This window comes from Orycteropus afer, unplaced genomic scaffold (assembly GCF_000298275.1).
Source record: "Orycteropus afer afer isolate SDZICR_OR568_19922 unplaced genomic scaffold, OryAfe1.0 scaffold00061, whole genome shotgun sequence".
Taxonomy (NCBI): Eukaryota; Metazoa; Chordata; class Mammalia; order Tubulidentata; family Orycteropodidae; genus Orycteropus; species Orycteropus afer.
In genome coordinates this window covers 7934203-7945794 of record NW_006921648.1, presented here as the reverse complement: position 1 = coordinate 7945794, position 11592 = coordinate 7934203, and the positions used below count along the sequence as shown (strand labels likewise).

The window sequence follows — 11592 nt, the reverse complement described above, 5'->3', positions numbered from 1 at the left end:
AGACCATAGTCTCCGGGCTGAGTTTTCAGAAGCAGACCATAGTCTCCGGGCTGAGTTTTCAGAAGCAGACCATAGTCTCCGGGCTGAGTTTTCAGGAGTAGACTGCTCAGCTTTTTCTGAGACACCTGAGTGGACCTGAACCTCCAACCTTCAGGTTAGCAGCCACGTGTGTTAATCACTTGTACCGCCCAGGCACTCTTTCAAGCCCTATGAAGGCCGACTTGCCATGGTTCCCGAGATGTCTGTGAGCAGAGGGACCAACAGAGGCACTGGATGCCTCTGAAGCATAAACGGCCTTGGAGCTGTTGGGTGACGTCACCTCCCGACTTGGTATTGCTGGGTCATTCTAACAATGCTGAGGAAACAACGTGGGGGAGAAACCAGGGGAGACAGTGAAATTGAGGGGAGCCCACATTGGTGCTTCAGTTACACACTAGTTTTCCACACCGCCAGCACGTGCCCTGTGAAGCTGGGGCACTAGGTCCTCACCTGTACAGTACACGGTCTGGGCCACAGTGGCTGCAATAATGCTGGCGAGCCCCGTTCCTGCACCGAGCTCCAGCACGGTGCGTCCCCGGAGAAGGTCCTGCTGGGACAGGATGTAATCCGCCAGGAGCAGGGCTCCCCGCCACACCTGCAGGGAGACAAACACGCAGGCAGCATGAGGCCCCAGGAGAACCCTGCAGGGCCAAGGGAAGCGGACGGGACCTACCCACCTGCTTGCCAACGTCCTCCAGGGTGGTGGCCATGGTGTGCTCTGGACCAAGAGAGAAATGCCCACTGTGAAAACGGGGTGGACAGAAAACCACAGAGGGAGTGCTCATGGCAGTCTGCAAACGCGATCGGATAGGCATGCGGTTAGCATTCTAGAGAGAAGCAGAAAAACAGGCTGTGCCACTGGTTGGGAGGGGGTGTTTGCCCATCGCCCACAGGCTGGCCCGGAGGCCATGATGAATCAGTCTTTGCGTCAGCCTGGCCAGCTATTTAACCAACCCCTCATCTAGCTGCTGCAGCGATGGTACTGGGTAGAAAGGGTTAACATCTACACTCAGTTGGCTTAAAGTAGAGCAGACTACCTTCCATAATGTGGGTGGGCCTTACCCAATCACACGAACGCCTTAAGAGCAAAAAGGTACTTCCTGGAGAAGAAGAAATTCGGCCTTAAGGCTGCGGCATCAATTCCTGCCTGAGTTTCTAGTTCTAAAGATTTCAGATGGGCAGCCCACAAATGCATGGGCCAAACCAAAAAACCAAACTCACTGCTGTTGAGTCGACTGCGACTCATAGAGACCCCTCCTTGGGTTTCTGAGGTGGTATCGCTATGGAAGTAGATTGCCCAACCTTCCTTCCAAAGAGTGGCTGGTAGGTTTGAACTGCCAGCCTTCTGGATAGCAGTCAAATGCCAAGTCCTTAAAATAAATCTCATAGTACATCTATAAAGATCAGTGGCCATGAAACCAACTCTGACTCAAGGTAACCCCATGTGTCAGAGGAGAGCTGCCCTCCACAGGGTTCGCAATTCCTGATTTTTTGGAAGTAGATCACCAGACCTTTCCTCCAAGGCACCTCCGGGTGGCCACAAAACTTCCAAACTTCCAATCAGCAGCAGAGTGTTCACATCACCCAGGGCCTCTGTCTGTATTTCGATCCACAGGTTATTGTTTCTCTGGAGAACCCTTACTGATACAGCAGCTTGCTCTTTCAGATAACTGGGCATTCCTGCCCCAACAGATTGCAGACCAGTCACAATGGGCCTGGATCCAAACCTACTTAAATCACAGCCCCCCCCTTACACTTTTTATGTCCAATAACTGCGTATTACAAATTTATGGTGTTCTGATCAAGTATATACCACTAAAAATTGCAACTCATTTCAAAATATTTTATTACACTTAGAGCCACACTAGAAATTAACAAAGTAAATTTGAATTTATATCCTTTCTTAACCAAAGAGAACTATGGTAAGCAATCATGAGTATTTTCAAGCATAAAATGTATTAGAATGAAACATGGTGGGAAGGGAAAGAAAAGAGAAATATGGGATGAAGGAGCAAAAGAAGGGTGTGAAGTGGTTTTGCTGCTAAGAACTCAGTCTTGCATTTTCACGAGATGGCTATGCATGCACACGCACACATGCACACACACACACGAACAGCAGGGTGGCTTTGCATGTCTGTCATCCACACCAAACCACAGACTCACAATAGAATGGGAGCAGGGACAGAGTGAGCAAGAGAAGAGAAGGGGTTGGAGAATTACAGGGCAGGGAGGGTCCCTGCGGTGCAAACGGTCACCATTCAGGTGCTAACCGAAAGGGTGGAACCCACCCAGAGACACCACAGAACAAAGGCCTGGTGATGTACTTCTGAAAAATGGGCCACTGAAAACCCTGTGGGCACAGCTCTCCTCTGACACACGGTGCCCAGTAGTTGGCGTCCACATCACGACTCCAGGCTTGTTTTTACTTTCTGGTTACCAGCATCTTGGTTGGGCTCAATATTGTGCCTTGGAAGTTGTTTTCAATAAGGACTTCGGATCACTACAGCCTAACACGTAGCCACATGGTTTGAAGTAGCTCCCCCTACACATCCGTCACTGAGTTCCTTCTCTGGGTCAGGTGCTGGGCTAAATGCTTGGTGAGCAACATCTCGTTCAGTCCTCCAAACCACCCCATGAACTAAGTTCTAGTGTCATCTCTCTCCCTTTGTAAAAAAATCGGTTGTTGTCATGTCAACACCAACCCCTAGGGACCCCACGTGTGTGAGAGTGGAACTTTACTCCTCAGGGTTCTCAGTGACCGACTTTTCAGTAGATGGCCAGGCCTTTCTTCCCAGCCGCCTCTGGGTGGATGTGACCTGCCTACCTTTTGGTTAGCAGCTAAACGTGTAATCTTTGCGCCACCCTGTGGCCAAATGGAGGTATTGGGCTTCACACTGTGGGCTCCCCGGAGTGAACACATCAAGCCAGAACAGATTCTCCAAGAGTCCAGTCAACCCAGAGGCTGAAAAGTCAGCACAGTGGGTCTCAAGGGGCGCTTCCCCTGGGTGCTGGTGGATGCCCTGCAGTCTGAGTGCAGAGATTCGGGCCCCCTTCCTCTCTGACAGGGGAACAGGTGATTTCCTTCCTCAGGATGTCCGTCCCATGGTCGTTAGAGTGATCGTGGTGAGGGCCTGGCATGTTTGCTCAGCTAAGAGGCAGGGGCCCACTCCCCAGCCAGGGTCAGGAGCTAGCACCTTCCTCAAGTGGAAAGTCATGTTTTGGGTTCAAATGACTCCAATGCCATCACAAGAGCATCCAAGACCTGCCCAGGGACCTACACCAACAAGGACCCAGATCCTGCCCCATCAGATTCCGAAACCATGAGTTCCATGCCACCTGATACCTTGGTTTCTACATCTGCAGGAAGCTGGAATCTCTTGCTCAGCCAGGCCTCCCTTCTCCCCACTCAGAGCAATCCCCAGGAATTCAAGCTGATGGCACCTCCCTTTACTGAGCACCTACTATGTGTCAGGCACTGTACTGAAAGCTTGACCTGTACTATCTCTCTTAGTTCCTCATGGCGAGTGGCAGCTGTACCCATTTTACAGGCATAGAAACTGAGCCCAGAGAGGTCAAACAACCTGCCCATGGCTCCCTGCTACCAGCCTAGCCTTCCACGAACTCCACTCGACTCTACACCCCTGGTATGTCAAGTCCAGATCAGAACATCGATGCTGGAGGAAGTAGCAGCAAGGTTTCCTGAAGGAGATGATGGCTATGGGGACTTGAATGGCAATTAGGAATTATTAAGAAAGCAGAGATGGGGGCCACATACTCTAGGAAGGAGGCACAACACAAAGAAAAGCCCTCAGATAAACAAAGAGCACAGAAGGAGGTGATGGTGGTGAGGCGGGAGTGGTGAGCAGAGGCCACAGCACACAGGGCCTCCTAAGGCAAGCTGAGTCAGCGGGACTCTATCCCGAGTGCAATGGGGAGCCCCTGAGGCGTCTTGGGCAGGAGCAGGCTGCCCGTATGTTTTGGAAGCTCCCCAGAGCTCAGACCACACTGTGCCCTGATGGGGACTGGGGGCTGAGGGTGAGCCAGACCTCATTACCTATTCTGACGACACTGCAGAGGCTGCCGGCTTGTGCTTCATCCCCCATGCCATCATCTTCTTCCTGTGTTAGAATCACAGGGTGCACCTTGTCTCTCGGAGGGTCAGAAGCAGCCCGGGGTCGTCTCACCACATCCAAGTCCCCATCCTCATCCAGCTGGGCTCCTGCACCTTCCTGGCTGGTCTGGAGGGAGAAATCCTCACGGCTGAGGTCGCTCCCTGGAGGGGGTCCTGTCCCATCACGCGATGTCTCTTGAGCGTCTCTGTGGTCTCCACTTTCAGCCCCTGAGTCCTGGCTCCACAGGAGCTTGAACTGGGACAGGAAGACTGAAAGGCAAGACGAAAACAAAAGTGATGGGGATAGTCCCAGGGGCCTTCTGTCCTCTCTCTCCCCTTGCAGAAAGCTTCATTTCCAATCAAATTTGGAAGAGTTTTAAAGCCAAGTGGAGACACAGTAATGTTGAAAGAGAAGGTCTGTTCGCTTCAGCTGTGACGCCGGGGCCACCACCAAGAGCAGCCAACGTTATGGGTATCTATGATGTTACAGGCACTTGGCCCATGTTACCTCATTTAATCTTCGCAATTGCTACAGCTCTGGTAGCATAGTGCCTAAGGCACTTGACTGCTAACCAGAAGGCTGGCAGTTCAAACCCACTAGCCACTCCTCAGAAGGAAGTGGGTCATCTACTTCCATAGTGATACTGCCTCGGAAACCCAAGGTGGGGCACTATGAGTTGGGGCCAACTTGACGGCATATAACAAGAAGAACACAACGGTAGTAGTGTCTGCTCTATCTGACCGACGAGGAAACTGAAGCTTTACGTGAGCTGACCAAGGCCACACAGCCAGTGCGTGGCTGAGGCAGAGTCCGAACCAGGGCTTTGAATTAGTTCAGCCCTGTTTAATCATGGCCGAGGAAGCAACAGCAGAACAGACCCATTTTTTTTTTTAACCGGGGTGAACTGGAGTGGGAACCAGGATTGGAAAAGTACAGTAGCAGCCCTGCTAGAAACTGAAACTCTTTTAGGGCCATGTGCACATTGCATAGCAACCAAATCTCTTGCCTGCAGAGTGGGAAACAACAGCTCCTGGCTCAAAGATGGCAACCAGTCTGGGCTGCTTTGAATATGTGTCATGCTCCGTGGTACTGCCAACGCCCAATCTCTTGCATCAGGCTCTTGAAAGCGCTCATCACACCTCTTCCGAGTCTCCCATTTCAGGGCTTTGAGCAGTAATATCATCCATTCTGGTTAGCATCTCCGTTCACCCAAATCGGAAAAATCTGGGTCTCTTCTGGATTCTCTTCGTTGGCCATGACTAAACCAGTTTCAAGCCCTTGTTCAAACCCTGATGGCTCTGCTCCTGAGCCCCCACCCTTCTCGCCACACAGCTCCACTTCTCAAGGCTTGGTCAACAGAATGAGGGCTTGATGTACCCTCACTGTTGGGAGGCCAGAAAGCCATAGGAACAAGTCCCCATAAGAATGCGTGTGCCAGGAGTGGGGCTGCAGGACTTAGGAGCCAACTGTCTTGGGCTGGAACCCTCCGTGTGCCCATGTGGTCTGACAGGGGGCAAATCACTCATCTGTTTGGAGCCTCAGTTTCCTCGCCTGCAGAATGAGGAAACTAGTACCTGCCTGCTAAGCCATCCCACCCCGAGGCTAGGATGCCATAATGAGCATAAAGCACCCAGCATGCTGTGGGCATTTGAGACCTGTTATCCCCCATCCTTTCCCTTCTCCTCTGTCCCTTTCACATTACCGAATGTAAGACGGAGCTCACTCTTCTCTCTCTTCTCCAAGGAAAACATGATTATGACCACAACAGGCAGGGCCACAGCAGACAGGGCCTGTCCACCTCTTACCTCTGGGTCTTCGTATGGCTGTGCCCTCTGCCCGTGGGGCCTGTCCCTCACTTCTCTGTCTGGGTACATTCTTCCTGGCTTTTAGGATGAGTCCAGGGGCTTCTCCTTTATGCTGTCCCACTCCTGCCCAGCCACCTGCACCGAGTGCCTGGCTGCCTCAATCTCCTCCCACTGCGACTTGTTGTCTTTTCTCCTGCACATCTCCCCCCACCCTGCCACTTCCTTCCCCTAGCAGCCAAGGGGATTGTTTGAAACATGCAAAGAGAATTACAGCATTGACCTGATGTTCCTGACTCTCCAGAAGCTTCCCATGAGTCTTAGGACTAAATCCAGGCTCCTTGAACTGGTCTCTGAGACCCCTTATCCCCTCACGCCACTGTGGCTGGGATGGGAAGGAGGCGTGGAAGTGGAGCAGAAGATGGATGGCACCCTGGGGCTCAGTCTTCCCTACTGGATGTGGGCCCCTGAGGGCTGAGCTCACTCACTGCTGCCTCATCAGCATGAGTCCTGGGCCTGGCACACAGTAGGTGCTCAGGAAACAGTTGCTCAAGGAAAGAAGAGTACTGAAGATGTGGTGTGAGGGTCACAGTCAATGCAGTCTTCCCAATCTTCTCCCCCAAAACACAAGAACAGAAAAACAGGAGATGCATGGGCCCTGCAAGGGCTGGTCCCTCTGCACACACTCAGGCCTTACCGGGCTGTCCCACACCATTCAGTCGCACCATGAGGTGCCTCTGGTTCGGGGTGTAGAGGTGGACGTCTGACAGCACTGTGTTGCTTTTGAAGGTGACCTCGTCCATGGCTGGGGAGGGAGCTGGCTGGACCATGGCCTAGGTTCCTCATAAATCCTGAGCAGGGGTACCTGTGGGGGAGAGAATATTCCTCAGGACAGCAGGTCACAAAGGGGCAGACTGAAAACATGGCTGCCCCGAAACCAAACCACTTGTTGCCTGGTTGATCCCATATGTCAGAGCAGAACTGTGCTCCACTGGACTTCAATGTCTGTCATCTTTCAGCAGATCACCAGGCCTGTCTTCCAAGGTGCCTCTGGGTGGATTTGAACCACCAGCCTTCCAGTTAGTCGCCGACTACTTCACGTTTCAGTTACCAGGGACTCCTAGGCAGTGACTAGTGTGACATCAGTCTAGGAGAAAAGTACTTCCCTTTCAAGAACACTTCCTCAAGGAGAAAGCCTCAGAGCCTTGGCAGGCACAAAGAATCTTAAAAGGATTTAATTTTATTTTGTTTGCACTGTGCTGACTATAGTTAGCTTCTACTTACGGCAAGGAAGCTGGTTTTTTCCACTTACACTGATGAAAGAACGGCTCTGTCCCTTTTTGTTTTTTCTAGTTATTTTGAATATTTGATTTCAAAAATCATGCAACAGGAAAGTTAAGGGATAGCACCGTAAACCATCACATTTTCTTAAATATCGACCAAATACAAATTCACATTCTTAATTTCTAATTGGATTTGTAATTTAAAAATTCCAACTATCTGGGCTTCCCAGTAAAGGAGCTCGTGACTGGGGATCCCAGGCAAAGTGGATTCTCTTTAAGAGGTTTTCCCTGGAACCGTTATCTGGGAATAAGGAGGCCCTATTTTACCAACAGTGAGCCCTGGTGGTGCAGCGGTTAAAGCTCTCAGCTGCCACCAAAAGATTTCAACCTACCAGCTGTTCTGCAGGAGAAAGAGGCAGCGGTCTGCTGTCATAAAGATTTACAGCCTTGGAAACCTTAGTTGCTATGAGTCAGAATCAACTTGACAGCAGTGGGTTTGATTTGGGTTTGAGATTGTACCTATACAGAGACCTGATGGCACAGTGGTTAAGTGCTCAGCTGCTAACCAAAAGACCAGCAATTAGAACCTACCAGCCACTCTACAGGAGTAAGATGAGACAGTCTACTTCCACAAAGATTTACAGCCTTGGAAACCCTATGGGGGCAGTTCTACTCTGTCCTATAGGGTTACTACAAGTCAGAATCTACTCCATGGTAAGGGTTTTGGTTTTGGTACTATACCTATGTCAGGGCCTGTGGGAGGATTAAACAGACAATGAGCACTTCAGGGACAAAAAAAACAAAACAAAAACAAAAACCCAAACAACCCACACTCAATGCCACCGAGCTGATTCCAATTCACAGTGACCCTCACTGGGTTTCCAAGTCTGTAAATCTTTACAGAGGCAGACTGCTCCATCTTTCTCCCATGGAGTGGCTAGTGGGTTCAAACCTCCCACCTTCTGGTTAGCAGTCAAATACCTTAACTACTACACCACCTAAGCTCCTTTTTCAGGAACTGAAACCAAAAACCAAACGCATTGCCATTGAGTCAGATCCGACTCACAGCAACCCCTCCTTGGGTTACTGAGGGGGTGTCTCTAAACCCCTCCTTCGGTTTCCGAGGCGGTGTCTCTACGGAGTAGCTGCCCAATCTTCCTCCAAGGAGTGGCTGTGGGTTTGAACCACCCCCCTTCTGGTTACCAGTCAAATGCCTTAGGCACTACACCAACAGAGCTTCTCTTTCAGGGACCAAATTAAAAAAACAAAAATCACTGCCACTGAGTCGAATCCAATTCATAGCGACCCCCCCTTGGGTTTCCAAGGGAGCTCTGGTGGTGCGGTGCCTAAGACACTTGACTGCTCACCAGAAGGCTGGCGGTTCAAACTCCCCAGCCACTCCTCGGAAGGAAGGTTGGGCAATCTACTTCCGTAGTGATACCACCTCGAAAACCCAAGGAGGGGTCGCTATGAGTCGGGTCCCACTCGACGGCACTTAACAACAAGCATAAAGGGCTGGAGTCCGAGGATGCAAGAAACTCCTTCTTCCTCCAAGGCTGCTCCTTCTCCTTGAAGCCTATCCTTGTGGGTTAAGCATTGTGCTCTCACAAGAGAAACACAACTTGGGCATGGTCTTCCCTCTTGAATCCGGAACCAAGGGGTATGCCTGGACCCCGAATAGGTCACAGACTCCTTCCAATACCCCCGCTCAAAAGGGGAAACAGGCAGCGAGTGAGGACACTGCTTAGGACTCGATCTTCAGATGCGTTGGAGGAGGAGCCGGGGACTGCTCCCGAGAGTACGCTACTCTCTCCAGCTGACCCTCCAGGAGGGGCTTACCGGTAGCCGGGCCCAGCCTGGTGTCCCAACCGACCCTCACACAGCAGGGATCAGGGGGCCGCCATGGTAGGCGTTCTGCGCAGGCGCGGCCTTGTCTTTCCGCCCGCCCTGCCCCGTGGCCACGCCTCCCTGCCCGGGTCGCGCATCCTTGCTACGGCCGCTGGCGTTAGCGCGCGACTGCGCTCTTAGTGCCCGCGAGGCGCGTGAGTCGCCCGAGGAGGGGGCCCCGGGTAACTGAGTCCCTTAGCGTAGGTGGCGGCTCCTGTGCGGGGACTGGTCATCGCTCGCACTTCTAAGGCAGTTGACTAACTTGAGCAGGTACTACATGGTGAGGGCTTGGATGGAATCCGGGTACCAGAGCTCCGGAACCTGAGCTGTTAACCGCGTGCTGTCAAGTTTTGTATTATCGTTATTGTCCTCACTGCTCTTAGAATTCATTATTGTTCACGTGGTTGTTGTTAGTACTTGTGGAGTCGGCTCCAACTCGTGGCGACCTTATGTGCAACAGAACTAAATGTTACCCTGTCTTGTGCCATCTTCATGACCGGTGGTCGGTTTGAGTCAGTTATTATTATTAAACCAAACCCACTGGCGTGGAGTCACAGCGACCCTAGAGGGACAGAATAGAACTGCTCCATAGAGTTTTCTTTCCGAGGCTCTCAATCTTCCCGGAAGCCGACTGCCTCATCTTTCTTCTGCGGAGCTCCTGGTGGGTTTGAACTGGCGACTTTTTGTAAGCACTCGAACACCCTAACCACTCTTGCACCCGAGCTCCTGCATTATTCATAAGTAATAAAGTCTTAGTTGGTAGTTACTTCAGTCAGTCACTCGCCAAGGCTCCAACACCAGGCTAAAGCAGGAACTCCCTCAATGGGAGCCCAAGAGGAAGTGAAATCCAGTACAAATGTTACACTTTAGCGTGAACTAGTGGGAAAGACTTAAATCTTCCAAGCACCGGGAATCCTGAAGTTGGAGGCACCTTAAGGATCACTGGAGGCTTACACAATGCAGTTCAGCCTCCATTCCAACTACAAAGGAGGCCTGGTTGCCCAGTGGTTAAGCACCGGAGTGTTAACCCAAAGGTGGCCTGTTTGAACCTCCCAGAAGCTGCGTGGCAGAAAGTCCTGGCCATCTGCTCCCATGAATATTACAATGCAGGACACCTAATGGGGCAGTTCTACTTTGTCACATGGGGTTGCTATCTATGACAGTTGACTCCACATTACCTAACAACATTTCCAGTTGCAACACCAGCTGGGGAGCCCAGGGAAAGCTCTGGTCCAGGTAAGCATCTCTGTCCCCCTGAAGTAGGAAGGTACTTGGACAGAAGAAGTGAATGACCCTCACAGTCACGTCTTCCTGGCAAATCGGCAGTGGGTGTCTGAGGTGGCCAGAGCTGCCTCCCTCAGCTTTATAAGCTGCTACCTCCCTTTACTGATTTCCCTGGTATCGGTTCTGTACTAAACCCCAGGTAGACAGACACACATACACACATTTGCACAGGTATGCACATGCACACACCAGAGGAATGTCAACATATACACAGACCTCTGCATAACACATCTCAAAACAAATGTGCCCATATGTGCCCATAGAGGTGCCAGTGCGACACGTATATGCCAAGTCTCACCCGGACATAGCTGTTCTTTCATTTGGGAGTGCCTCGGGGCCGACTCGACGGCACATAACAACAACAACAACAACAACTGTGCATCAGGGAGCTCTGGTGGCATAGTGCCTAAGGCATTTGCCCGCTAACCAGAAGACTGGCAGTTCAAACCCACCGGCCACTCCTTGGAAGGAAGATGAGGCAGTCTACTTCCATAGAGATACCGCCTCTGAAACTCAAGGAGGGGTCGCTATGATTCAGGTCCGACTCGATGGCAGTGAGTTTGGGTTTTTTTGGAATGTCCATCAGAAGGAGCTCTGGTGGTTAGCTCTGGTGGCACTGATGACCGAAAGGTTGGTGGTTCAAACCTCCATGGGAGAAAGATGAGGCAGTCTGGTTCTCTAAAGATTTACAGCCTTTGAAACCCTGTAGGGGTTACTATAGGAGTTCTGGTGGCATAGTGCCTAAGGCATTTGACTACTAACCAGAAGGCTGGCAGTTCAGACCCACTAGCCATTCCTCGGAAGGAAGATTGGGCAATCTACTTCCATAGACATACCACCTCGGAAAGCCAAGAAGGGGTCGCTATGAGTCGGATACGACTCGACTGCAGTGGACAGGGGTTGGTATGAGTTGAAATCGACTCCATAGCAGTGAATGTGCTACACATCAGACAAGCTTCTAGGTGCAGGGGCAGAGTAACCGATAAGCAAAGTAAGCACAGGGTTACTTGTGCTTACTTACTAATCTGTAGTGAACAATTTCACGTGGGTTTCATCACATGAAAGATTCTGCTTCTAGGTAGGGCTGGTAGTGCCCAGTAGTAATTACATGTAGTGAAACTGTTCACTACAGATGAGTTGGTAAGCACAGGCTTACTTGTGCTTACTGGGTACTCTGTCCCTATT

At 51.2% G+C, this 11592-nt stretch overlaps 1 protein-coding gene across 1 annotated transcript in view; it reads right to left on the bottom strand.

Annotated features, from left to right (window-relative positions):
• The window catches only part of METTL22 (methyltransferase 22, Kin17 lysine), a 17413-nt gene extending 10630 nt beyond the window's left edge, over window positions 1-6783 (bottom strand). Inside the window, exons 1-4 of the mRNA XM_007939612.1 lie at window positions 6651-6783; window positions 4094-4420; window positions 717-757; window positions 490-634 (exon numbers count right to left, since the gene is read on the bottom strand). Of these exons, the coding sequence (XP_007937803.1) occupies window positions 490-634; window positions 717-757; window positions 4094-4420; window positions 6651-6783 (646 nt within the window). The remainder of the gene's footprint in view (window positions 1-489; window positions 635-716; window positions 758-4093; window positions 4421-6650) is intronic.
• Window positions 6784-11592: the final 4809 nt, after the last annotated feature.